Source organism: Myotis nattereri (assembly GCF_964212035.1).
Source record: "Myotis nattereri genome assembly, chromosome: 14".
Taxonomy (NCBI): Eukaryota; Metazoa; Chordata; class Mammalia; order Chiroptera; family Vespertilionidae; genus Myotis; species Myotis nattereri.
Window position 1 is genome coordinate 46,330,875 of NC_138089.1, and position 26,699 is coordinate 46,357,573.

The 26,699-nt window shown below is 37.0% G+C and overlaps 3 protein-coding genes across 8 annotated transcripts in view; 2 read left to right on the plus strand and 1 right to left on the minus strand.

Moving 5' to 3' along the window:
- CMC1 (C-X9-C motif containing 1) overlaps nucleotides 1-4,088 on the plus strand; it is a 63,415-nt gene extending 59,327 nt beyond the window's left edge. The window contains exons 5-6 of one of the 2 annotated variants that reach the window (XM_081105822.1): nucleotides 1,243-1,336; nucleotides 3,475-4,088. In XM_081105822.1, coding sequence (XP_080961948.1) covers nucleotides 1,243-1,336 — 94 coding nt within the window. In that variant the 3' untranslated portion in view covers nucleotides 3,475-4,088. Of the gene's footprint in view, nucleotides 1-1,242; nucleotides 2,266-3,474 lie in introns of those variants that run through there. The other variant, XM_081105823.1, reaches the window with a different exon arrangement.
- On the minus strand, nucleotides 950-25,337 carry AZI2 (5-azacytidine induced 2). 3 transcript variants are annotated; one of them, XM_081105816.1, is made up of 8 exons: nucleotides 24,578-25,337; nucleotides 18,919-19,136; nucleotides 15,911-16,036; nucleotides 14,564-14,663; nucleotides 13,327-13,475; nucleotides 9,283-9,341; nucleotides 5,322-5,440; nucleotides 950-3,049 (listed from the first exon to the last, which is right to left on the minus strand). In XM_081105816.1, exons 2-8 carry the CDS (start codon nucleotides 19,129-19,131, stop codon nucleotides 2,652-2,654), a joined length of 1,164 nt encoding a protein of 387 aa, XP_080961942.1. In that variant the 5' UTR covers nucleotides 19,132-19,136; nucleotides 24,578-25,337; the 3' UTR covers nucleotides 950-2,651. The 3 variants fall into 3 exon arrangements, with proteins under 3 accessions (XP_080961942.1, XP_080961943.1, XP_080961941.1); XM_081105817.1 differs by having other exon boundaries at nucleotides 23,645-24,990; XM_081105815.1 differs by having other exon boundaries at nucleotides 24,150-24,915.
- The window catches only part of ZCWPW2 (zinc finger CW-type and PWWP domain containing 2), an 80,300-nt gene continuing 78,713 nt past the window's right edge, over nucleotides 25,113-26,699 (plus strand). Inside the window, exon 1 of one of the 3 annotated variants that reach the window (XM_081105820.1) lies at nucleotides 25,113-25,166. The gene's annotated coding sequence lies outside the window, so the exon portion shown is untranslated. The remainder of the gene's footprint in view (nucleotides 25,167-26,699) is intronic. The other 2 variants (XM_081105819.1, XM_081105818.1) reach the window with 2 other exon arrangements.

Here is a 26,699-nt window from a genome sequence, read left to right on the forward strand (position 1 = left end):
CTTCAATTTTATATGGAAAATTCACTTATAGATGCTACTTTCCCCCTAGGTACTAGATATTTAAGTTCATCCTTCTTTATTATGTCAAAAACTAAACTATTGGTCATAGCTTTTAGACTATCCATGCTTATGCACACTCAAGTCTACATCTACAACTATATACCTGCCTCAGTTCTTGTCTTGCTTGCTCATTCGTGCCTCTGCTGGTATTATTTTGTTGTGACAATCCACAGATTTTTTGCCAAGATCTACCTTCCCCAGGTAGGCTATCTGGATGTGATCATTACTTTGTTTTCACATGATTCAGTCCCTTAGTTCTAAAGTTTGAATTTCCCCCTATTTTGGTTTTCTAATGTTTCACATAGGTGTCCCTGCTCTGCTTATGAATTAGGTTCCGTTTTGACAGAACCTCAGTTTCCTTTTAGAGATGTAAATTTTGTTTTAGCTAATAGGGGATCAAGAGGAAGGGATGAGTGGCTATTTGTTGTTAGCGGTGTTCTCTTCATTGGTATGGATATGCAGAATTGGGATATTGTTATAAAAATCTGAAGATAAAGAAATTTTCAGGGGAAGCTCTTTGGAGCAAGTTTATAAGCTACAGATGGGCCATTCTTTCATTTCTTTTTGCATCTTACCTAGAACAGAGATGATAAAGTATACATTTAAAAATTAAGTATACATTAAAAATACTTAAGGCTGGGTACAAATAATTTTTGGTTAATCTTTCTTAAGTAATCTTACACAACATTTATTTAGCACTTTAAACTGCCAAGAACATTAACCACTGACTTTCTGTTTTGATAGCTACCCTTTTGTTTAGATGGAAAAGCATTTTCTCACTCAAAAGAAGTTAGTTTAACAAGATAAATGTCTGTTATATGAATTAAAATTAACAACAAACATTTAGTACCAGACCTTGGAATATATAATCAACAAATTTCACCTCCACTTCACATAAAAATAATTTTAATTTCTTTGCAGTGTTCATAACATTATCCAAGCCTTTATCTCATACAACTTATTTTCTTTACATAGTAAAATTTCCAATCTTGATTTTAAAAAAGGCAAACCAGTCAGCTACATTAGAGATTAGATGTAATATACAGCTGCTACAGCCTATGCAACAACATGAGAAATAGTTTCTGCTGCTTTCATATTACACAGGTAGTTGCTTCCTTCAGCTAACGCCTGGAGTCTTGTATTAGTTTTATGCATATTGTGTTTTGTTCTGTTACTTGGCAGGAGATTCTACTCCCTTGAGTCAGCTGTGTTCATTGGTCAGAATAAATTCCAGAATCTGACACCAATTCCATTAATCACAGACAAGCCTGAATAAGTGAGTAAGATAATAGAAAGACAAAAAAAAATATATGGTGAACAGTGAACATTGTTTATGTATGTATGCTATTCAGATAATATAGATGAGATCTGAGATATTCTTTTGAGTTTAAAATGGATGTTTGAAACTGTCTATTAAAAAGGCTAAAGGTTTCCCACATGAAACACTTTATCTCAGGCAAAGGATGAATGAAATCAAGTAATACATTTTATGACTAGTATTCTTAATACTGCAACCCTGAAAAATTGATATAAGTTTCCATGTGAAGCCATCCTTGTTATTTTCTTGTTTATAAATGATAGGCCACTTAGAATAAAAAAGTTTGAGGACATTTTGCAATTATACGATATCAATATGGCACAGAATTTGGTTTCTAGAATTAAAATTCTTAAATCAGTTAATTAAAAATCACTCAATAAGTAACACATTACATTTCAAACCAAAATCTAACAATTTATAAGCTGCTCTGTATAATAAGTGAGTGTACTGTAGACGCTTTGAAGAAAATTACTTTATAAATTACACATTTAGATTTTCATTATGGACCCTGAAGGGATAGATTAGACTGAAACCTTTGTGATGCTCTACTTCTAATTGGATTATAATAGTTATTCACACACTACATAGACTTTCAACTATTTCATCACTTTTCAATTAGGACTGGAGATGTACTGGGATAAAGTTGGCTTCTGTGGTCAGGTTATTTCAAGTCTTAAAATTCAAATTGCAATTCTAAGCTTTATCAAAAACATTGTGATTAAAAATGATTTTAAATTTTGAAACACAATAGCATATAGAGATGGAAAAACCTAAATACTGTTATCCCACTATTTATATTTTTCATATATTTCTCAACAGGAAATGTAACTATTCTCATTGTCATTTGCTTATGTAACTTAAAGCAACTTATATAAATTTTCTCTTATATTAATGGCCTCCTCTATTTTTAATGAACAGCTATTTAGACATTTCACATGCTTTGTAAAACCATATCTAAAAACTTTCAATTCCATTCTTTATGTGAGGCAGAAATGTACAAACATTATCAAAGACAGACTGTCTTTTTGAAACACCTCAAGTTTATTAATTTATTAGTAGTATATATCTGATTCTTAGCCAGAATGTGAAGCTGGAGGGTTGCTCTCATACTGGAAAATCAACTACATAATACGTTACAGTATGTGCAAATGTGTACATTGAAGAACTCTGCAAAAGTTTAATCGAAACCTGCTTTCAGTTTATTAAATAATTTCTCAAGAATACTTGCGGGAGGTACAGCAACCTCATGACGAAGTCACATATCTCTTCAGAATTAATTCTTATAAAGGCAGTTTTGATTACGCTGATCCAAGTTATGCGGGGGTGGCAGGATGGGTAAAGGCAAAGTTTTATTTTCAGTTTCCCCAAATGCTGTTTCACTTGATTTAGGAGGGCTTGGGAGTACCCAAGAATTGTCTTCCAGAGAATTTCTGCCATACGAGTAGTGTTCCTGAAAGTTTGAACAGTCATGAGGAATAGGTCTCTCATTATCTGTCCATGATTGGAGAATTGCTTTCTCTGATAAAATCTTTACATCTCCTGGTAAAGGGGGAGATGTGGTATGACAAAGAGTTTTGCCATTTGGTGAGAGAGGGGGGTGTCTTCTGTATGTTGCAGTGAAATTCGTCAAGTGCAGTTTTGTGCTTTCTTTCCCAAGGTCTTCCATGAATCCTACAGGGGCACACGTTAAAAGAGAAAAGTACAGGCCAAATGTCAGTTGTCATGGAATTTTTTATCATAAAATTAACATTAATTGGTTGAATTTATAACTGGAAGTAAAGTGAACATTTCCAACTTAGGGAAGTCACTGCACTGTTCCAGGTATCACTCTTCTCACTTGCAAAATGGACACAGCATAGTAATCCTATCCTGCCTGTATCATTGCACTATTAAAGGTGAAGAATTTAAAATTTTTAAAAGTGGGAAACCAATAAAGTTAAAATACAAGTAAAGATTCTGTTCAGGGCTCTTAATGTGGCTAGAGAAGGCTTGCAGACTTTTTACTTCAGTAGAGAATAAGAAGGCTTTCCTCAAATTTCAGTATTTATTATTAAGTATCATATTCCTTTATTTATTCAAATCTTTTTTTTCCATAGGTGGTCCGAAAGCAAGTTTTTTTCACAAAGAATTATATTATGAATTGGTGAGACCTAAATAATATGTGTTCAGGCTTTTATGACTAAAACAGTTTAAATAACAGCTATAAAATAATCCAGTATCTTATGAAATACATATAATGTAAGTTCTACTGTCACAATATAAGCCAAGTTAAAAAAAAAAAATTTCTTCAGTAAGCATGTAATGGCTTAGAAAACAGACTGCTCTAAAGCTATTGTTTAGCCACAGTCAAAACAATGGTAGTATGAGATTTTGTTACTCTTCCAATTCCTGGGCAGAAAGATCATTTATCCTAAGCCAAAAAGGATGCCAATTGCAACTGAGCTCAACTCTATGTAGTTTGAGAACAAAGCAATTGAACCACATTATAAAATAAGCTCTGTCTTTTTACTTGGGAGGAGAGACAGGAGTGAGAGAATTGGAAGTAATACTGTTCAGCTTTTGGACAGGATGGTATTGTAGTCAGGAAAAAGGTAATCTAGTCTTGTCTCTGTCTACTCCTCAGAGCACTGAATTTTGTAGTGAGGAGTGGTGGCCTCAAGCCTGCCACTGTTATACGAAATGTCCTAGGAAACTTATAGTTCAAAGCACTAAAAATTTATCACCAGCTCAAGACACAAGAATGAACCATTTCTAAATAGGGAAAGCATTTTTCCTTTATTATTATTTGGAAATTATATTTATTATATAAATAAAGAGCCACGCTGAAAACTCACTGCAAAATTACTGTATGAGTCCCTTTTAAGAGAAGTCTTATTTCTACCATCAACTAATATTCCTTTATATATAACCCTGGCCACTAGAAAACTCAAGGACAAAATGAACCATAAATTAAGTGAGGACCTGCCAAAGCACTATATTATTTTGTTTTGATTCATAAGTCACTAACTGTAGAAAATGAAACAAATTCTGAACTTAGTTTTCCTTCACAATATGCAACATTTCCGCCCACTAGTGTATACTCCTGAGGAGAGCTATTTATAAAATACAATTTTATTTTATTTTTTGCACTCTAGGGACAATCTGAAGTATAAACAATTTAAAACTGGATAATGATTATTTTTTATAAAAAGTCATATAATTACTTTAAAAAGTAAATTTTAGGGCATTCAAATTTATATCACACAACTTCTCAGAAATACAACTGTTATGTAATAAAAGGTATAAATGCACTGATTTTTCTCTGAGGTATAAAAATAGCTTTGGCAAAGTAACCACTACTAGTTAACACAAAACTCTAAAAGTTTAGTCAGCCAAACAGGTAAAATATGAAAGGAAAAGCAATGAAAATTTTTGTTTGGCTGAAGGGGATAAACATCTAGCCTCTCTTCTAAATAACCTATCTTTCATGGACAGAAAAAATAACTTTGCAAAAAATGAAAACCAAATAATGAATCAAAGTTACTTTTTTCAAAGCAAACAATTGAAAGAGCTAGGTCTTTGGTATACTCTGTAATGAAAAATAGCTTTGGGTGTCTTGGTGTTTTTTTGTTTTTTTTCAAATATATGAAGTAGTTGTGGTAAAAGGTCAACTAGAGCAAACTTAACACCTCAGCCTTATACACATAAGCAACACTTGGCTGAGAAAAAAAGCCACAAGGGGAAAGAATACAGTACTGAAGAAAAAACACATCAGCAACACCTTTATGTGTGAAGTTGACCAGTATGAGACTGAAGCCAAAGCAGAGACTGGGTAGGCTGTGAACATACTATATATTCTTTGGCTTATCAAACTCATTTGATGAGATTTTGATAAGATACGATAGCTTAGTTGCTCTTCAAGCTTTTGGCTGGAATCAGTGGTTTCCGGCAAACATTGACTTGCCTTTCTTGATCGCAGTTGGGGTTTTCAGTTTTCTTAGTAGTTCAACCTGTACTTGAGTCACCAGATGTAAATTAGACATTTCTCTCTTCAGCTCCCAGTATACATTTTGCACATCATCACTGAAATACAGGGTTTAAAAAAAAGTTAATGGTCATTCTTCTCTTTATGAACGGAAGAGAATAACTTTAAAATAGAAATGCTCACATTTGTATTTCTGCTTGAATTAGTTTTGAGATGATGTAAATTAAAACTTCCTCATTAAATAATTGAAAGATACTTAATTAGGGCATTATAACAAATGAAAAGACTTTATTCATAATAATAACACTGACCTAATTTCTAGCAATTAACTGAACTATACTAAAAAGAAGAGTATTATGAAAAAAAGTATTCTAACCAATGAGAGTTTCCTATAGTTCTAGTCTCAGAATTGAGATTTTATCATAATTACAGTGCAATTGTGTTAATACATTTAATAGTAAGGAATAACTGATCAAGACTAAAGTGATATTCATGTATGGGTTTTAAATTTGTATTTATCTTATGATTATTCTGTTTTTGACAATGTGAATTGAAATACTCATATCAATTGCTGAATGTACACCCAAGCCCCATTAAAATAAAATATGGGTTTCATGTATTCCATTCTTTTATGTTTGACTGGGCTGTCTCATACTGTTGGTACTAAACCAATGTGACATGACAGCATAAGACATGAAAAGCCAGATGATTTCCTGGTACGGGGGGAAAAACTAGGGAGAGAGGATCATATAAAAACTTCACAAATGCCTCTCGTTTTTATGATTAAAAGTATTTTTTACCTCAATTATCTGATAAATTATGTTAGTTATTTTAAACCTAATTTTTAATAACTTTCATCTTCAACTAAATATTCTTATTTGGATATTCATGATTTTATCCCCTTTTTAGGTCCTTAATTAAATAAATAAATCAAAATCTACAATATATATTTTTAACTTTGCTGAACTAGAATACATAAAATATTAGAGTAAGAACAACTGTTACCATAATGTCAAATGACCAGTATTGTTTCGTACAGGTTAGTGTAATTTTAGTAGCAATGAAATAAAATTGGACAGATATGTCACTTCATGCTTTAACTTTTGTCTAGCTTTAAATGAAAACCTTTTAAAACAAATTTCAAGGAATAATACTCTTGATACTTAAATCTAATGTCCTATTTTAATCACAGAAGCAACAGATATATTAAAAAACAATTATTTTGAATTATGTAAGGTTACATATGTATTTTTCTCAAAATATTCCATTCCATTCAGAATGCTTTCAATAGTAGCAGTGGAATACTTTCTACTGCCTCTAAGAGAAATCTACAGGTTTTTGTCTGTTGTAAACATCACTTGTTCACCAGTAGTCTATTAAAAATCACAGGGCTGCCTGGCTGGCATGGCTCAGTGGTTGAGCACTAACCTATGAACCAGGAGGTCAAGGTTCGATCCCCAGTCAGGTCATATGCTCAGGTTGCTGTGCAGGAGGCAGCCGGTCAATGATTCTCTCTCATCATTGATGTTTCTCCCTCACCCTCTCCTTACCTCTCTGAAATCAATAAAATATATATTTTTAAAAATCGCAGGGATTTTTTGCAGGTTTTTGACAGGTGTGAATAATTATGTCACAAAAATTAATCCACTCTACTTCACCAGTAAACATCTGAGATGGTGCTACATTGAATGTTTCACATAGGAACCTATCTTCATTGTGAAGAGAGTTGTTGGTCCTTGATGCAAACCTGGGCATTTGGTGTGCTTTCCGGAGTTACTCATTACATAGCGGTAAGTATAAACACTGTATGTGTGCTAATAATTCATGGAGACAGTCACAATATGAATCATGCTGCCTAAAAGTAGTGTTTCGTTATTGGCATGAGATGGTATATCAGTACCTGACTTGTAGAAAAGAAAAGCAAATACCAAGATAGTGTTTGGATACTGGAATATCAAACATATTTAAACATTCAAAATAGCTAAGCATATAAAATAAAAGAGAATTATCATAGAGGTATTAGAAGCAATGTCTGATACAGATTTTCCAATTCAGTTTAATGAAGACTGCTTATAAATTATGTTAAACTAACAGCTAGATCACGAAGTTGAACATCTATCTAGTCCAGGGGTCCTCAAACATTTTAAACAGGGGGCCAGCTCACTGTCCCTCAGACCATTGGAGGGCCGGACTATAGTTTAAAAAAAAACCATGAACAAATTCCTATGCACACTGCGCATATCTTATTTTGAAGTAAAAAAACAAAACAGGAACAAATACAATATTTGTATTTGCATGTGGCCCGCGGGCCGTAGTTTGAGGACCCCTGATCTAGTCTTTTTCTTTTGTCCTTAATGTCACCTGGATTGAAAACTACAGATATAAATATCTGAAATTATTACTAAGAACAAGCTCTCCCTCTTGTGGATAATGAAGTAATGGCAGTTACTTTACAACTAACACTAAAGTGCTATAGTGTTACAAATTTATTTTTAATTTTTAATTTTATCTATTTAAATAAAATGTTTAAATATTACTCAAGTGGAATTGGAAAAGGAAAGTTGTCACCCACAAATCTTTAGCAGAATTCCAACTAATCTTCACTTAACAAGGCATCTTTGAGATTATACTGCAGTACTGACCCCCTTTGCCCACCCGGCAGGGGATTAAAGTTAAGTTTTGCTTTAAATGCCATGCAAGCAAAATCCTAGTAATATATATGGTTTCTATAAAGAACTTGTAAAACTACTCAAACACTGAGATGCAACACTAAAGCATCCAACATGAGAACACTAAAAGCAATAGATGAAACAAACAAAGTTGTTTGAGCATTTATTATATGCTAGGCACTTCACCCACATTCTCAGGCCAACTTGGCAAACTAGGTTACCAAATTTTACTTGAGGATACAGGTCCAAGAAGAATTTACTTCACTCTAACATGCTGCTGCTCAAAACCATCTTTTAGTTATCTAGTCTAATAACTGACTGGCTTTGGGGGGGGGGAGGTAACATTTTTCATAGCACCCACAATATGCATATTGTCAACACAACCTTATTAACCCCCTTAAAATATTTCATATTTCTAAATCTTAAGTGTAATGAAACCTTTTTATCCACATATCAAGAAGGGGTACATGTCCTGCTTACAAAGTAAAATTATATAAAAGCCCAGTTTTCTTAATTGACACTATACATTTACCTCTGATGGTTAGCATTTTTTAGCAATAACGTATTTTTTGAATTAAAGTGTGCAGGTATTTTTTTTTTAGACATATGCTTATTGCACACTTAAGAGACTACTTTTGTTCTTATCCCAGAAGGATAATTCTTTTAAGAATTTATGTTATACCAAAGACTAAGGCTGTCCAGGTTTATCCTTAAGATAAGTGATATTAGTGTAAGAATTGCATAAATCTCTATGTATAAATTAGGATTTATTACAGAATACTTCTACACAATTAACTCTCTAATATCCTACCTAAAATATTATTGAATGTTCAAATATTTTGTTTAAGGCATTACATTATGCACCTTTCTACTAAAGTTCAAGCATATTTTAAGCATCAGTTAAATCAGCGGTTCTCAACCTGTGGGTTACGACCCCTTTGGCAGTCGAATGACCCTTTCACAGGGGTCGCCCAAGACCATCCTGCATATCAGATATTTACATTACGATTCATAACAGTAGCAACATTACAGTTATGAAGTGGCACCGAAATAATTTTATGGTTGGGTCACAACATGAGGAACTGTATTTAAAGGGCCAGAAGGTTGAGAACCACTGAGTTAAATGTATTTTATATATTGTGATAAACATTACATGCAGTACCCAAGTAATACCCGTTTTTAAGGCTAAATAAAAAAAACTAAGTACCTATATACAAAGTAGTCTATAGAAGAAGAATGTATTATTTTTGAATGCTGAATAATGTTCATACCTTGAAATGCTTTGTCTTTGGAGATCTCTGCTCTGCAGATTGTCTTCCTGAGATGGATCCTGTCATTTGTTTTAAAAAAGTTTAAAAGTTGTTACATTCTATTTATTCTCAATAGCAGACACATCTTTCAGATGAGTAGAATATGTCTATAACTACACAGCATAAACTAGATTTGATATTCAATTTTATGAAAACACCTCCAAACCTATACAAGATATTTCAAAATCAATTGTAATTATTTAGTCATTAATGCTTTAATTTTAAAAAATGCTCTTATGTAAAAGAATTTGGAATCTTACAAAATGTACTCCTGAAATCTAAAGTCTATATTCTAAAAAGGGTAACAAATAACAAAGTAATGCTCATTCAAGGTACATGTGAATGAATTCCATGAAAAAATGAAGTTTTATTGGTATTTCACTTTTTGATATTTTTTTAAAGTACCAAAATTTAACAGGTTATTTTTTAAAAAGATCAGCATAAACTTCCTTATTCCACAAGTCTATAAAATCCTTTATATATTTTAAGTTTTAGTGGTGTAGATTATAGATATGACAGAAAAAAATAACATTAAAAAGTAGATATGTTCAAGACAACTGTAACACACTTGTTTTCAGTGCATCATTTAAGGATCTGTAACAAAAATCACTACCATGGGTACTAATTCACTTGGCAGAAGTGGCCCGTATAAACTGAGAGAACAGAATTTATTTTTTATTTACATAATCTAAATATGTTTTAACATGGAACATTAAAAAGCTGTATGACTTTGTGAGTACTGTGAACTTGGGAGAGTAAAATATTAAAATTTTTTCTATTATAAGAGTTAAAGCATTTTTGGATCTCTGATTATTCAAAAAATACCAACTAAAAATTCTTTTAAGTTGTTATCTTGGGAAGCACAATAGAGGGAAAAGAGAACTGGCCCAAGAGTCACACAAGGTCCATAGCATATGACCTTGGACATTTTTCTTTCCTGTTCTCCATAGGAGATAAAGGAATCACATCAGGTCACTTTTAGTTTCTTTGTATCACTGATTAAAAATATACATTTAAATTAATGTATACTGAAACATATATGTAGAATTGAAACCTTCATTTTTTAAAGAATAGTTTATTGACTTTTTTTTTTTTTTTTTAAGAGAGAGAGGAAGGAAGAGAAATATTGATATGAGAGTGTAACATCGGTTGCTACTATTGGGGATGGAGCCAGCAATCCAGGCTGTGCCCTTGACCGAGAATCAAATCAGCAACCTCCTGGCGCATGCCCAATCACCTGAGTGACAACCGGCCAGTGCTGGAAACCTTCATTTTTAAAGCTAATATATTTTTAAAAATAGGACAGTTTGGGTTGGAAAATATTTTTCCAGCTATTGCCTAACAATTCAGAAAAATTAAATGTAAACTAGCATTAAGCACAAATGAATTGTCTCTAATATTAAAAAATCCAGTTCCTAGCCAGTCACTAGTTTGCCTGTTTTCTAAAAGGAAGTATGGGTCTGTTTCCTGACTGGTGCCATATGATGTGGGAGTTTCCCATAAAGGGGCTGACCCATGGCTTGGGAAACATTGCTCAAGTTAAACAGCTTCTTGTACTAGAGGACTTCTCAGACCTTACAGTACACTATAGTACATTGTGAATGGGCTATTATTAGGGACCTTAGACATCTACACCATCTCCCTTTTACTGATCCAGTGTTTCCTATACTTCTTTGGCAATGGTGGCTGTTTTTCTCAAAGTATCAACTATACTGGATAACAAGGGCTGGAATATTGGGGGCTACAGAAAGTCTAAAACAGCGGTCACCAACCGGTGGTCCGTGAGGTCTGAAAGGTTGGCGACCGCTGGTCTAATAGGCCCATAGTGGAAATGACCCTAGAACCTTGACCTCATTAATACTAAACACTAATCAAATGAATTCACTAAATATTTAAGCAAACAAACCAAAAAACACTATTATGTTCACGTAGGATGATGTATCACTTTTCAGAAGGTGTTGTATCTTTCACAGAAAGTACTATCTTAAAAATATTTATAAATATGGCTATAGTAGATATAAGATTATTAATGTGAACATATATTTCTCTCTTTGGCTTGCTTTTTGATTCTCATGCTGACTAACCAACACCTTTGAAACAAGACTTAAAATTACACATCCCACAATGTCAATATTAGATTCCAATCTGGAACCCTTGATGAATTAAGCATTTCCACTCTTCCCTTTCCTGGTTTATTTTCTTATATTAGTTGTAAGCATTTTTAACTTTATATCTCACCTTTCCCTGCCAAATAAATTCCAATGAAGGTGGGGACCTTTTTAAAAAAAATTATTCACCCCATCTCACCTTAGACTCAAAGTTTCTTAGTCTCTCAGATTGTTTCATCAATAGTAAGAAGTGATAAAGTTTCTTCTATCTTCAAGTCTGTTTCTGTGATTTATGATAGATGAATAATTAAACTAAAAGCAAATTTATCCCCTAGCACCATCTAGTGGAAAAGAGTAATAAGAACTGAACTATAACACATACATACCACAATTATGAGCCAAGTTTTTTATGATTCCATGATACTGTTTCCTACTCTATAAGGAAATACCCATTATGTATACAAGCTATCAACTTATTTGAAGTCGAATGCATAATTTATACATTCTGAGCTTTTGACAGTTATAATTCAGAGCTTCAAGGTGCAGATTTTTAGTTGCAAGTACATCTTTTTAAGAGGAGCCTCTCAAGGCTACTGGCGCCTGGGCTTGTGGGAAAGGATGCTAAAAGCCTTTGAAGGAATTGTGGAACATAGTCACAGGTTCAAAGCTGGGAAAATCAACTTGAGATGTCAAATAGGAAAAAAAACATTTTGGCTCTAACAAGAATTGACTGTAATTTTTGTACTGTTTCCCCTTTATCAGGGTTGGGGGCTCCAAGACAAGTTCTTCGTTCAGTTCACAGGAATTCATTCCGTCAAGGCCAAGGCAGGATGGTATTACTCTTGATTCCTGGCTCATTCTTAACCAGTGGTCACCTTAGACAAAGACTGCATTGTAGTAATGAGAGGACTGTCAACTCTATATAAGGACAGTTGGGATTCAGAAGCAGATCCTGGCTGTCTGTCGGGAAGTGTTGGAAGTACTCTTTTAGTGACATGCAGAGGCACCTCGAGTAGGTGACACAGCTCAATAGTGCTGAAATGCTCAGATGGGCAAAATGATTGAGCTGAGAAATAATTATCCAGCCGGGTACCTTAGTTTGAAATACATGACTATATATATGATGCATATAAAGGCTATCTGAATCCATAACTTTTAAAATTTGCATTTGCTGCACTGCTCTCACACCACCCTGCTTCTCCATCATCTCTTCTTTTTATCCTTGGCATTATTTGCTATGACATTGGAAAACATGTATCCAAACTTGTTAGAACCCAATGTAAAATATTAGTAAATAGACTCTTGGTGAAGACAGACAGGCACCTGTGTTTTAATAGATGACTTTAAGCTAACCACACTTTAGCAGCTAAGTAGGGTGTTTTGGGTTTGCTCTCCTCTCCCCCGCCCCAAATTCTTGAATTCTCAGTTATTTGCTGAAAATTAAACTTGCCCCAAAGTATCAGACTTCTGAAAACAAGTGGCCTCTGTAAAGTCTTTTTTTAAAATTCTAAAAATCAAGTTGTCTCTTGTGGTATCTGTATTTATTAAATTATTAAGGAAAATAAAAGGGAAACAAATCCGAGTTGTCTTTAAACCAGAGGAAAAAATGACTTAAGGAAATTGAAGGAAAGGGAGTTTGAAAGAATGGCTTTAATACATTAATAAGTAATAAGCTTTATAAAAGTTAGTTTTTATACAACAAAATTATATAATCCTGGGATTATGCTAAAAGTATACAGTATATCAGATTTTAGCACAAACGGGAGGATATAGGTGAATTTTTCAGAGAATGTAACTCTAAGTAGTTAGAATTTGTTAACTCTGTGATTTTATCCCTAGTTAAGTCATTCATACAACGCACACAGAATCTGAATTTCTCAATTTAACTCTGCAGTACCGTTTGTTTGGCTTTTTGTAGCTCTATTCTGAGATTATTACATTCTTTCTTCATTTGTTCTAGTTCTTGTTCCAAGCCATGGATCTTCAGGTCACAACTCAACTTTTCCACCTCCCAGTTTGATGAAGGTGGATTTAAATTCCTTATCACTGAAAAAAAGAGGGACATCACAATTTTTTTTCTGTCTTCTACTTACAATTCAAAAAAGTTATGCTAGTAAAATGCAGATAATAGAAAAACTAATATAATATATGGAAAATTAGTAATAGTTTTTTAAAAACAGTAATTGCTTTAAAAATCTATGCTAATTAGAATAAAAAATCTAGCAAGCATTGTTTTAGAATGTATTGTTTACCCCTACCCTTGATTTTCTGTGTAGGTTAAAGTATAAATTGGTCAGCATGGAACTTCAAGATATACACTAGTCAAGCATATGCTAAAATTAGATTAATAATCTTTATATAAGTCAAGGTTAAGACAGTGACAAAAATTAAATAAAGTGAGTAAACTGAGGCTCACTCCACTAATCACTCCACATAGTCCTTTCAGAGTATAAAGTTTGACACTTAAACCGAGAACATTGTCAAAACAATTTTATTCATAAACCTTCCACTGTAGACCCCTTGATACAACTGAATACTGACTTATCCTGATTTCGTTCTTTAGTCTACCTAGAAAAGTCCCACTAAACTACCATAAGAGATCTCATCTCAATCTCCTATCAAAAGGTCTCTCAGAGGCCTACTTTTCAGCTTGTTTCATTAGAATGTTCATGCAAACATGCTAATACTCATATCTCACAGACCTAACTTTTCACCCTAGCAACTCACTGCTCATCTGCACATTTTAATAACCTTCAGAAAAATTTTTAAAAAAAGTAATTGTAACCAGTCCATGACAGTATGTCTAACAGTGGACAAAAGATTAGTGGGAAGAAAAGCCAGGACATACCAGTGGGCAAAAGGTTTTGACAAGGATGGGGTTCTACTCCTTTCTTCATCTACTTTATCACAAACTAGCCCTGAATAAAAACTTCCTCCACCTCTCCCCCAGGAATAGTGCAATTTATATCTAAGGAAAAGTTAAAAGGAGTTGAAAGCAGAATAAATTAATATAATCCTAAAAATTAAATAAGTTAAAGCCGTAGCATACAGATAAAGTAAAGTGATCATGGATATAACACACGAACAGAAAATATGTATTAATCCCGTTAGAATATTTATAACAAGTGGCATACCCTGCTGAGTTTCCACCTCTGTTCTTAGCTGGAGGAGTTCTACTTCTTTAGACTGCAGCTGTTCATTCAATACTTTCAAAGATTCAGAGTTGTCTTTATTCTAGTTAAGTAGGGAAAATGCCAAATTACATTCAACAAAATCTGCAGGTGATATTATATATTAATTTTCAGGTAGATGTTGAAAAACTGATTCTAGCCTTTTAAAAGCAAAGTGGGAAAATGAACTCAGTTTTTCACTAATCTTTTTGTCTTTTTCTAACTTGGGACATAGTATTCACTGGCCTTAAAAAAAAAAAAAAATACTGACAAATTCTACCATGTCCTGATTTTTCAAAATAAGTGAGTGGTGTTAGATGTATTTAAGTCCTAACATCATTATATAGACTACTACCAGTGCACGAATTTGTGCACGAATTTGTGCACGGGTGGGGTCCGGCCAGCCCGGCTCCAATCGGGGCGGAGAGGGGCCGGGCTTGTCAGTAGGAGACAGCGGGAGGTTGCCTGGCTGGGGAGAGGGGCCGTGGGCGATTGGGGGTGGGGAGGGGCTGTGGGCGGTGAGCCGGGCGGCCCACTCCTGAAAGGGGTGGGGGGGCTGATCAGGGGTCAGCGGCCGTGGGAGGTTGGCCGGCCAGCCCCACCCCTGATTGGTGGGGGGGCAATCAGGGGCGGAGCTGTCTGGGGAGAGGGGCTGCAGGCTGATTGGGGTGGGGGGGGCAATCTGGTGTAGGGCCGGGTGGGGGAAGGGGCTGCAGGAGGTTGGCCAGCTGGCCCCACCCCCTATGGGGGTAGGGGGGCGATCAGGGACAGGGCTGGCCAGGGGGCAGGAGGTTGGCTGGCTGGCCCCACCCCCTGATTGGCTGGTTCGCTGGCCACAGTGGGTGTCATAGCAACCAGTCGTTGCAGTGGTTCCAGCATTCCGGTCACTGGCTTTTTATATATATATATAGATTTATTTTGCATAGAATTAAGTTGCAAACATTACTATTAATACTTTCTTAAAAATATATATTTTATTGATTTCAGAGAGGAAGGGAGAGGGAGAGACAGAAACATCAATGATGAGAGAGAACCACTGATTGGCTGCCTCCTGCATGCTCCCCACTGGGGATCGAGCCCACAACTTGGAAATGTGCCCTTGACCAGAATTGAACCCAGGACCCTTCAGTCCGCAGGTCAACGCCCTATCCACTGAACCAAACCAGCTAAGGCTATTAATACTTTTTATTTTTGCCTTGAGCATATTTATTTTTAAATTTTTATTCAATAAATATTTATTTCTAACTTTAACATCTTGAATGAGAAAATTCATTTGCAATATATAATATCATTCTTTTCAAACCAACTTACCATTTTATCCAATTTGCTCTTTAAATTATCTCTATCAATGCAAACCTCTCGATATGCATGATAGGCCTTATTTACTTGTTCTCGTCCCACAGAACTTGTTTCTTCATCTAATAAAGCGCCTGTAAGCTAATGATATAAAATAAGAAAAAGCTTAAAAGGGTATTCTACATAAAACAATTAGTCTTCTCATGGCATCACATCTTACTTTAATCACTGTAATACAGGAATAAAGCCTGGACTGTAATTATCTGAACATTTTACTTCCATACAATTAACCTTTACTGATTAAGAAAGCAAAAAAGGACAGAATATTTTTAACCCTTTGCGGTACAATGTTATTTTTTGAATTCAAACAGTCTGGTCCAAATTAATTGACGGGATTGAATGTTGAACTTTTTAATGTTCTTATTGCTCGACGTTGGACCTGCTCCTAGCGCCTGGTCCAGGGGTCCTCAAACTACGGCCCGCGGGCCACATGCAAATACAAATATTGTATTTGTTCCCGTTTTGTTTTTTTACTTCAAAATAAAATATGTGCAGTGTGCATAGGAATTTGTTCATAGTTTTTTTTTTTAAACTATAGTCCGGCCCTCCAATGATCTGAGGGACAGTGAACTGGCCCCCTGTTTAAAAAGTTTGAGGACTCCTGGCCTGGTCTGTCGAGTCAGCCTCGAGGTTGGACCGAAAAGGGTTAAAGTATTCTATTTTATGCTTTTACAGTGGAACCTCAGTTCTCAAACTCAATTTGTTCCAGAAAGCTGATTGAAAAAGGAATCATTCCCCCCCATTAGAAATAATGTAAACTGAATTAATCTCTTCCAGACCCCCAAATGATTCCCTGTTTTGTTTAATCTTTATTGTACACAGTACATGTCTAATATACTGTTTACTTTATAAATACTATAAATGCTTTAAAATGAAAAGGACATTAAATATAAATGAAAATTTAACAAAAAGGAAATGAAATGTACACTAAAAATGAAAATTTGATCATAATAAGCAGCAATGAAAGCAAAAAAAACATGAAAATATTCACAGCACAATTTCCTGAGATGTTACAATGTAAAGTTTAGTGGTAAACTGACTCATAATCGCGCATTCTCTCTTTTGTCGCCTGAGAGATGAATGACTGATCATACAGGTATCAGCATGAAAGAGTTATCGGGTTGAGAAGTGAATTGTTCAAGATGGGAGATGTTTGAGAACTGAGGTTTGACTATACTTATTAAAATACTAGAGGCCCAGTGCATGAAATTTGTGCACTGGGGGGGGGGGGGGCGCGGTGGGCAGATCCCTTAGCCTGGCCTGCACCCTCTCACAGTCTGGGAGTCCTTGGGGGATGTCCGGCAGTCGGACATCCTTAGTGCTTCCTCGGAGGTGGGAGAAGTTCCTGCCACCACCACTAGGCTCGCCAGCCGTGAACCCGGCTTCTGGCTGAGCGGTGCTCCCCCTTTGGGAGTGCACTGACGGCGTTCAGCATATGCCCCCTGGTGGTCAGTGCGCATCATAGCAACTGGTCATTCTGCCATTTGGTTGATTTGCTTATTAGCCTTTTATTATATAGAATTTTATACTTTACAGTATCTTTTTTATAACATTCACTTATCATACTAAAACACAGTACATCATTTTTTTATAGTCCTTAGTTGTTTTCCAAGTCATAGTATTTACTTTCCATTATCACAAAAGGTGTCAAGGAAAGGATGGATTAGTTCATTAAATCCTATTATTATTCCAGAATGGGAATTAATAGATTATTGATCACAAAGTACAGAAATATTTCCAATGTTAACTAGACCGAATCACAATATTCTTCTGAACTTTAAAACACACACAGCTATGAGCTCCAGAATGTTACTTTTTCTCACTTTATCCCAGAATGTAACAAATTCATTTAATCACTATTAAAGTAAATTCATATGAATACAAAGAAATTATGAATAATTTTTACAACTGACTCCTCTTCTCTTATTCCTCCAAAAGAATAAAACTTTATCAAGTTCCATCCTTGAGTTTTCACAAGCAGATAATTTATTTCCTTGTTTGCTAAGGAACCCATTTCCTTCCCCCTTTATTGAAGCTGTTGCTTGTGAAATATGAATATGCTGATCTGAAGAAACAAATTAAGCTAAAACTTTAAAACTCAAAAACAAATGGATAAGTGAGGAAAATTTCCTAATACACAAAGCCAAGTAGAACTGATGATTCATAATTGAATCATCTACCTTGCTGTATATTTTACAACATTTCAGAATGTCAGGCTCTAACCGGTTTGGCTCAGTGGATAGATAGAGCGTCGGGCTGCGGACTAAAGGATCCCAGGTTCGATTCTAGTCAAGGGCATGTACCTTGGTTGCGGGCACATCCCCAGTAGGGGGTGTGCAGGAGGCAGCTGAGCGATGTTTCTCTCTCATCGATGTGTCTAACTCTCTATCCCTATCCCTTCCTCTCTGTAAAAAAATTAAAAAAATATATTTAAAAAAAAGAAAAGAATGTCAGATTTCTTCAGGAAAAGGTATATAGACCAAATTTTATCAGTTAAAAAGCACTATTCTTGTTATGTGTATTCAAAAGCAAAAGAATGCTGAGGTAAAGAAGATGTAAGTCCTGGTGAAGATATTATTAAGCATATAATAACACTGTTCCAGGCGCTTTCTCTTTTGACACTTGATTTCCTTTATTGGCTATAACTTTTGCAGAGATTTTAAGATCCTGAATAAAAACCATACAATTATGAAGGTAAGGCAATCTGAAAAAGAGGTTAAGAAAAATATCTGACATATATCCCTCCAAATTGCTAAATCCTATTCTATAAATATTCCCCAGCACAGCGTATGTGAAACATTGCTATCTATCAGTACAGTACCTAGGGTTTTGAAGTTAGCAGTGAGTTATCCTTGGAAATTTAGTACAACCATGTAAGACAGGACAGAAAAATATTTAATACTTTAAATATTTTCAATTGTTCTTTGGGTCACAAAACGTAATGAAGGTAAATAAATAATTACCTTTTCTTCCAAAAATCTTATTCTTTTCTTTAGGAAAGAGTTCTCTTTTTCTGAATCCTTGAGTCGTTTTTTGATGTCTTCATATGCAGTGACAAGGGCAAAATGTGAAGCAACAGACTCATCTGAATATATTGAGACCGGAGTCACTGTATCTCTCCTATGGGCTTTTTCATGATTTAGAATGCAGATATCATCTTCTACCAGTGTATCCATGACAGCTATTTAAAACAGTAAATATATATAATATAAATGTCTCACTGAATAAATGAACAGAAAAAGAAGGAATATTTAGAATAATGTGAATATTGAGGCAATGGTTCAAAATTCCTGTTTGTTTTAGAGGCAGTATAGTATACGGTTAAGAGCATAGACTCTGAAACCAGACTGCGAAGGGTTTGAATCCAAGCTCTACTACTTAGTGTCTATGTGACTTTGGGCAAGTTGCTTAACCTCGCTGCCTCAGTTTCCTTAGTTATAAAGTATAAGAAATAATAGCAACTACTTCATAGGGTTTTTAAGAATATTAAAATAGTTGATATCTATAAATCATATAAAACCATAATCTCAGCTATTAGTAAGTTTTATAAAAAGTTGTGAAACACCATTTTCAGTCAAAAAATAAACAATTTTAAACTCTTTATACCCATATATTTCTTCCTCATCAACATTTCCATTCTTAGATATAAACAGCAAGTTTATAGCCTCTCCAATTATAAATTTTCAAACACTTTTAGTATAATTCATTACCTTATTATTATATATTTTAATGCATACTCCACTATATTCTTTCCATACCAGTAACTGATTATATTTGTTATACATTCAAAGTAGAAGACAAATTAACATTTGAGTGTCCACTATGTCCCAGTAACATGTACATTATTTTAATATTATCTTATTTAAATTCATCCATATAATTCTATGAAGCAGGCATCATCTACATTTGGTTAGAATTTGAAGGGTAAAGCAATTTGTTCAAAATTAAATCTAGTAGAACATTAGCTTTGTGACGGCAGAGGTTATGGCATGTTTTTTGCTTATCATTGTGTCCCCAACTCATCACTGTGTGGAAGATACTCGATTATTGAATGAAGAATGGTAGAGGTAGGATTCAAATCAAACTCTGAGTCTAAAACCTAAAAGAAGCCAATTACTTACTTAGTTAAAATATACTCGCTCTTTACATCTACGTTTGTTGTTAGATTCAGCGTTACTTCCCCACCTGAGTTATGTTCCTGAAAAAACATGATGAAAGGAGAAATAGTAGCTGAAACCTTTTAAGATCTCATGGGAAAGACAAGGTAAGAGGGACTGTAGGCCATAAAAGAACCTAAAAAATCCTTTAAATTAAGACACCAAATACAGCATTCTAAATGAGGACTCTCAATGGTGTTTTATGTATCTTAGATTGGTAATTAATTGATGCTTGAAAAATGTTTTTATTTACCAGTCCTTGCTTGAGATAACATTTGATTGCTTACTAGTGTCAGTCACTGTTCTAAAAGTATTTTAAGTGAAGAAACTGATGTAGAAGAAATTTAAGTAATTTTCCATAGTAACACAGTAAATGGAGAGCTGAGATGTAAACACAGGTGCAGAATCAGTTTCACTATGCCTGCATTTTTATGGAGGTTTCATTACATAATAGGCATAATCCAGCCCCTCTCCACTACCCTGAGGTCTAAACGTTCCAACCCTCTAATCAGATGGGTGGTTCTCCTGGCAGCCAGCCACCATCCTCAGGTGCTGTCCAAAAGTCATCTCATTAACATAAACCCAGTCCTGTTGGAAAGGGCTTGTTATACCCCTAAATAACAAGACACTCATTTCACTTTTATGGCTGTGATGTGATTTCCGAATTGAGGATGAGACCATGTAGAGGGGAGGTCAAACGTAGGTTTACATTCATGAGTATGTGAAACAGTTTATTCTTGTATTATTTTTAATTACTGTAGTATTTATTTGTATTACAACTGTAGAGCTACTTTTGTTCACTCCTGTATTATGACAAAAGATGCTCTCATAGTTTTTATCCCTCAGTAAATTCCAAGGGTTTTGAGAGCTGTGATATATGAGAAATATTATTTTGGTTACCCAAATGACCAAATATATTTCTTATAAAATCACATGTTGCAATAATAATGGAGAAAGAAGGACACAATTTGCCAGATCAGGTGGATAGGAAACAGAACAGTAGTTCTTAAGGCTAGGGGAGAGACATAAAAAAATAGGATCAAACATTGTTAATCAGAATTATTTTAAAAAATCTTAAATTTCAGTCTTCACTACAGTTAACACTGAGAGGACCCTCAGTTGAGATATGCTACAAATGCTGGGTGCAACACACTAGAAAACAAAGAAATACCTGACACCAGACTGGTCTTTTTTCTAGGGATAAATATGATTATCTTCTCATATTTCATCATCATAATATCTACCATTAATTGCTCACTTACTGTATGCCAAGCTTCCACATGCATTTTTTTCTATTTAGTACTATTATTCTAATTTATATAGAAAGTCTTGGAAACAAATACTTTAATAACAGATACATAATTAATCAGTGGCAAAGCTGGGATGTGAACCCAAATAAGCTTCCAAATTTATATCCTTTTAAAAAATTTTTATTGATTTTTTTTTTTTTGAGACGAGAGAGAGAGAGAGAGAGAGAGAGAGAGAGAGAGAGAGAGAGAGAAAGGAACACTGACTTGTGGCTCCAGCGATCCATGCACTCATTGGCTGACTGCTGCTCTGACTAGGGATCAAATCTCCAACCCTGGCATATGGAGACAACATTCCAACCATGCTACCCAGCCAGGACCAAATTTATGCTTTTCTTTTTTTAAATTTTTTTTTATTGATTTCAGAGAGGAAGGAGAGGGAGAGATAGAAACATCAATGAGAATCACTGATCGGCTGCCTCCTGCATGCCCCCTACTGGGGATCAAACCTGCAACCTGGGCATGTGCCCTTGACCAGAATTGAACCTGGGGCCCTTCAGTCCCCAGGCTGACACTCTATCCACTGAGCCAAGCCAGCTAGGGCCAAATTTATGCTCTTAATACAACATTCTGAGAGGAAACATAGCGTGGAATCTGATATTACCAACAATAATCTGGACAAGGCAGAGCTCAGTGGTAGGTAGAACTCTTGGCCCAAGATTCAGTAATCTAGGTTCTAGTATACAATCTGATGCCTTGGGTATTACTTTACTTCCCCAGATCTAAATTTTCCCACCAATAAAATGATAGGGTTGAACTACATCACTAAGATGCCACCTTCCTAAATTGTGAAGGCAAAATTTTAATCTGAACATGGGATGGCAAACTAGAGATATAAGGGAATTCACATTTTTGCCAGGAACTGAGTAAAAGGTATGTAGTACTAGTCCACACCAAACTTGGCTAGAATGACGACTACCAGATAAGGAAACGGAGGCTCACAGGTGAGGTCAATTTGCCTAAAATCACTGACAGTATGTGACAGGTAGGGCTTAAATAAAGGCCCATTTGTTACTTTCTTTTTTCTATTCTATGTTACCTTTTTGTCTTCCTAAGTTTTTTTATTGTTAATATTGCAGATGTCCTCCTCCCTGTGCCCACCTCCACCCAGCACCCCCACCCTCACACTATTGTCTGTGCCCATGGGCTATGTATATATATTCTTTAGCTAATCCCTTCACCTTCCTTTATCCAGTTTCCCTCCCACCCTCTAAACTCTGTCATTCTGTTCTGTTTATCTTGTTCATTAGATTCCACATATTAGTGAAATCAATGGTATTTGTCTTTCTCTGACTGGCTTACTTCACTTAGCATTTCCATCATGTTTCTACCTCTGAAAAGCCAGAATAGCCCTTCATAGAGTAGTCAAGATACTATGGAGCAAGAATTAAGTCTTATAGAAGACCAACGCTCCTTTCTCTATTTTAATGAATAATTAGAGGCAGGAATGGCCTAACTATTTTATAAAGGGGTTATAAGTGCCTTTTTTTTTCAAGATACTGTCATTCTATCTATGTATCTCAGCACTCAAACACCCTATAACTCAGTGAGTGCCCCCAAATGTACTTAGCACCAGATATACAGTATGAAAAACTTCCTTCTCATTTTTATAACCCTCACTGATTTATCTCACTGTGTCAATCCTGAAATGAATTTGCATGCCCAGGAATCATAAGAATTTTTCAGGGTTAACATAGGTATAAAGAGCAGTTTACTTCTTTTCATTCCTTTCATAAAATAATACATCTCAATGTAATTGAGCACCTATGTAGTACACTAAATGTTACTAGTGTTAGCAATGAGTATTCTCTAATAGTGGTATGACAACTATAATCCAGAATATAAATACCACATTGGCTCTGTTCATGAATTATGGAAAATGTCACATTTTATTAATCATGACAGCTTCTGTGTTGGTAATTAATATTTACCAAGTGTTTATAGTATGTCAAGCAATACGCTTTGCCTTTGAGGGAAACTGTCTTGTTTATTTTTAACGATTCATTAAATCTACATTAAGACCTCTGAAGAGGGTAAGAAATTCCTCTTATCACCGGTGGAGCAACTGAGAAAGACAAAAGTAGAAAGTGTGGGAGCCAGAAATGAAAATCAACCAGTTGACTCCTGAGCCAGCAAAACTCGTAGAAACTTTGCTTTGGTACCTTGGAGAGTAATCCTTAATACCACAGGAGAGGCAGAGAAAATGGAGAGATTTAATCTCTTACCCAGCGTCACGTGAAGTGCACAAACAGAAAAATCAGCACGCAGATCCTGAGTGAATGTTCTGACTTAATCCAGTGGATTTCCCATGACACTATACTGTCTCTTTAAATTAAAACTTTACATTTGTACACAACTCCCGATTTTAGAAACAACAGCGCATTAAAACTTTATAATAACCCTGTGAGGGATGCACAGCTCCTAGTTTACACATGCTTGTAGTGAGTGATCACAACAGGTTGGGAAACTCGATATGGCATGTTTAGAGAACTGGAATTTAAATTATGCCGCGAGATCTTGCTCAATCCAATTTAAAATTACAAAAACAAAATAGCGTCTTCCACGTTTAAGAGGCACGGGTCAATTCCAATCCTCGTACGTCACTGTCTTTTATCATCTTAGCATTTTTCTAACAGCACATCCCGGAGCGATCTTTGTTTTCCTCTGTTCTGCAGTTTTCGCGAGTCTCTGTTTGAGTTCCCTGACTGCGGGGCCGCGGTCTCTGCCTACCTTGCATGTTGCAGTCACTCAGCAGAAGGTCGCAGACCGCACAACGCACAGGGGCGGCACTGGCGAAACGAAGAGCACCTACTGCCGACCTCGGCAATGTGCAGGGGTGAAGTCCACTGCTCGGGCGCCCCCGGCAGTCCCGCCCTAGCCACGCGTCCCTCTTACGTTTTAGACATAAAAGCAGTCTCCATGAATGAAAACCGAAGACGTTCCCGAAAGTCAGAGTCCGGAACGAAAATAAGGAGAAGTAAAGCGAAGGACCAGGATGGGCCTGGAACAGCGCGGGTGCGAGGCTGGCAGGGGGCAGGGATGCCCAGGCGTGGGCTGCTCCCGGCCACAGAAAGGACCTGCCTCCGGGACGGCCACCGCGGCGGCCGTTGGTCCCGGCACTGCCCGCGACCCTCCCCCGGCCACAGCCCGTCACTCACCCCTAAGTCAGGCTACGCAGCGCCGCGGAGTTTCGATTCCCCAGCGTTCGGAAACGGGTCGCCAGGGGTCACCACGGGCTTCCGGTTTCCTCGAAGACACCGCCGCTTCCCCGGCGAAGGCCGCCGCTCCGGGTACACCGCGGCGGGGTTCCCATTGCTTTGGCCTCGGCTGCACCAGGACCGACCAGTGGGCTGGGGCCCGGAGGATCGGGAAGGAGTGGCCAGCCGGGGCAGGAGGGGCCGAGGCGCCGCCGGGAGCAGGCCCGTTACCCAGCAACACACGCGCGCGAGGCCCAGGACCGCGGGCGCTGGTCCCCTCAGCGCCCACTCGGGCCGCCCCGCGGCAGGGAAACGCGGCCGAGAGGGGCTGGCGGCGAGCAGCACCCGGCCGGAAGGGGGCTGCCGCGGTCCGCGCGCTCGGCGCTGGGGCCACGCCAGCAAACCGGAAGTCAGGCCCCAGGGAGCCGGAGCTTGGAGGGGTGGGGAGAGGAGGAGGTGGGCGTGGCGTACTACGTATCCCGTGAGTCTCCGCGGCGGGCCGGGGCGGGCCGCGGCGACGCGAGGAGGGGAGGCGGGGCTGAAGAGCTGGGTAAGAGCATTGTTCTCGGCTGCAAAGGGTGCTCGGGGGCCTCCACGGTGGTCCTCTAGCGCGTCCTTTTCACTTAGCGTCCAGTTGGGGGTCCCCGGGCGTGTGCGCTGCGTGTTCGCTCCGCTTGGCAGCGCCCTCACGAGCTGACCGCGCTGTCGCCTCGCGGAGGCTGGGAAACCTGGAGCCACGCGCGCGTGGAGGGTGCGGGTGGCGGACGGGGAGTCGGGGGGCGCGCGCTGGGAGCCGTTCACCCCTCTGCTTCCTGGGCGCTGACTGGAACCCTTGGGCGATCATTTGAAGCAGACTCGGCGCTGAGCGTCCCATAGTTACTCCGCACACTGCTGTCTTTCAAAAGATGAAATTGGTTGAATTTAGGACAAAGCTTTGGGATTTGGGATTGTACCAGCTGCCCTGGAATTGCTACCACCTTTGTTTTTTCCTGGATGACATGCTTGAGCTGTGGAGTGAGGGGTCATTGAAGTTATATTGGGGGGTCGCAGCCAGTGGAGCCCCTCAAGCTCCAGGGCTGTTTTGATTTAAAGCAGCGGTTCTCAACCTGTGGGTCGCGAACAATGAAAATACATCCTGCATATCAGATATTTACATTACGGTTCATAACAGTAGCAAAATTACAGTTATGAAGTAGCAACGAAAATAATTTTATGGTTGGGGGTCACCACAACATGAGGAACTGTATTAAAGGGTCGTGACATTAGGAAGGTTGAGAACCACTGGTTTAAAAGAATAAACAAGAAAATGGTAACTATAGGCAGGTTTCCCTCATTAGCTACCAACTGGCAGCAGTGCCCTCACCTAGTGTTTTGGCCACTGGGGGCTTAAATGTTGTTACAGGTGTGTGTGCTGTTGGTATTTTTGCATCGCCTTTTAATTCATCAGCCCAACTGTCAGCTCATCCAAGCAGGGACTCACCTCTAGGCTTCTGAAAAAATGCACAGCTTTTAGGAATAACGACCACTACTTAGTTACATGGTGTGTTCAAAATATTTAAACATCTGTATTCCTGTATTCATCTAGAAAGTCCATTCGCTTCCGTGTGTTGGGCCGGGGCATGGAAGAGACCAGTGTTTTTAACATAGTGGACAAGAATCCTGTTCATTTGCTTCGATAATGTGCTGTTCAAATTTAATAGTTAATTCCTGAAGTTCATCCATAGCCAATCAGGGCAGCGGAAGGGGGGAAAAATTAAAAACCAAGCGGTATGGTTTAGTTAGTAAAATATTGAAGAATGTTGTTAACAAAATAGGAGTAAGTAAAGAATATAAGTTTAGCTTCAAAACTAAAATTACAGTTTTAGTGTAGACATTTAATCACATGGGGAAATGTTTATAATGCTGTTAAAGCAAATTGTCAGGTTCTGTTCAAGATTACAGACAGATATATTTCTATCTTTTCCTATTAAAACTACAATTAAAAAGTAAAGAAAAGAAAATATGCACATAACAGAAAAGGAGAGGGTTGGAAAATAATCAGGGAACGGATTTCAGCAGATATCCTGAGAGGAACTGGGTATGA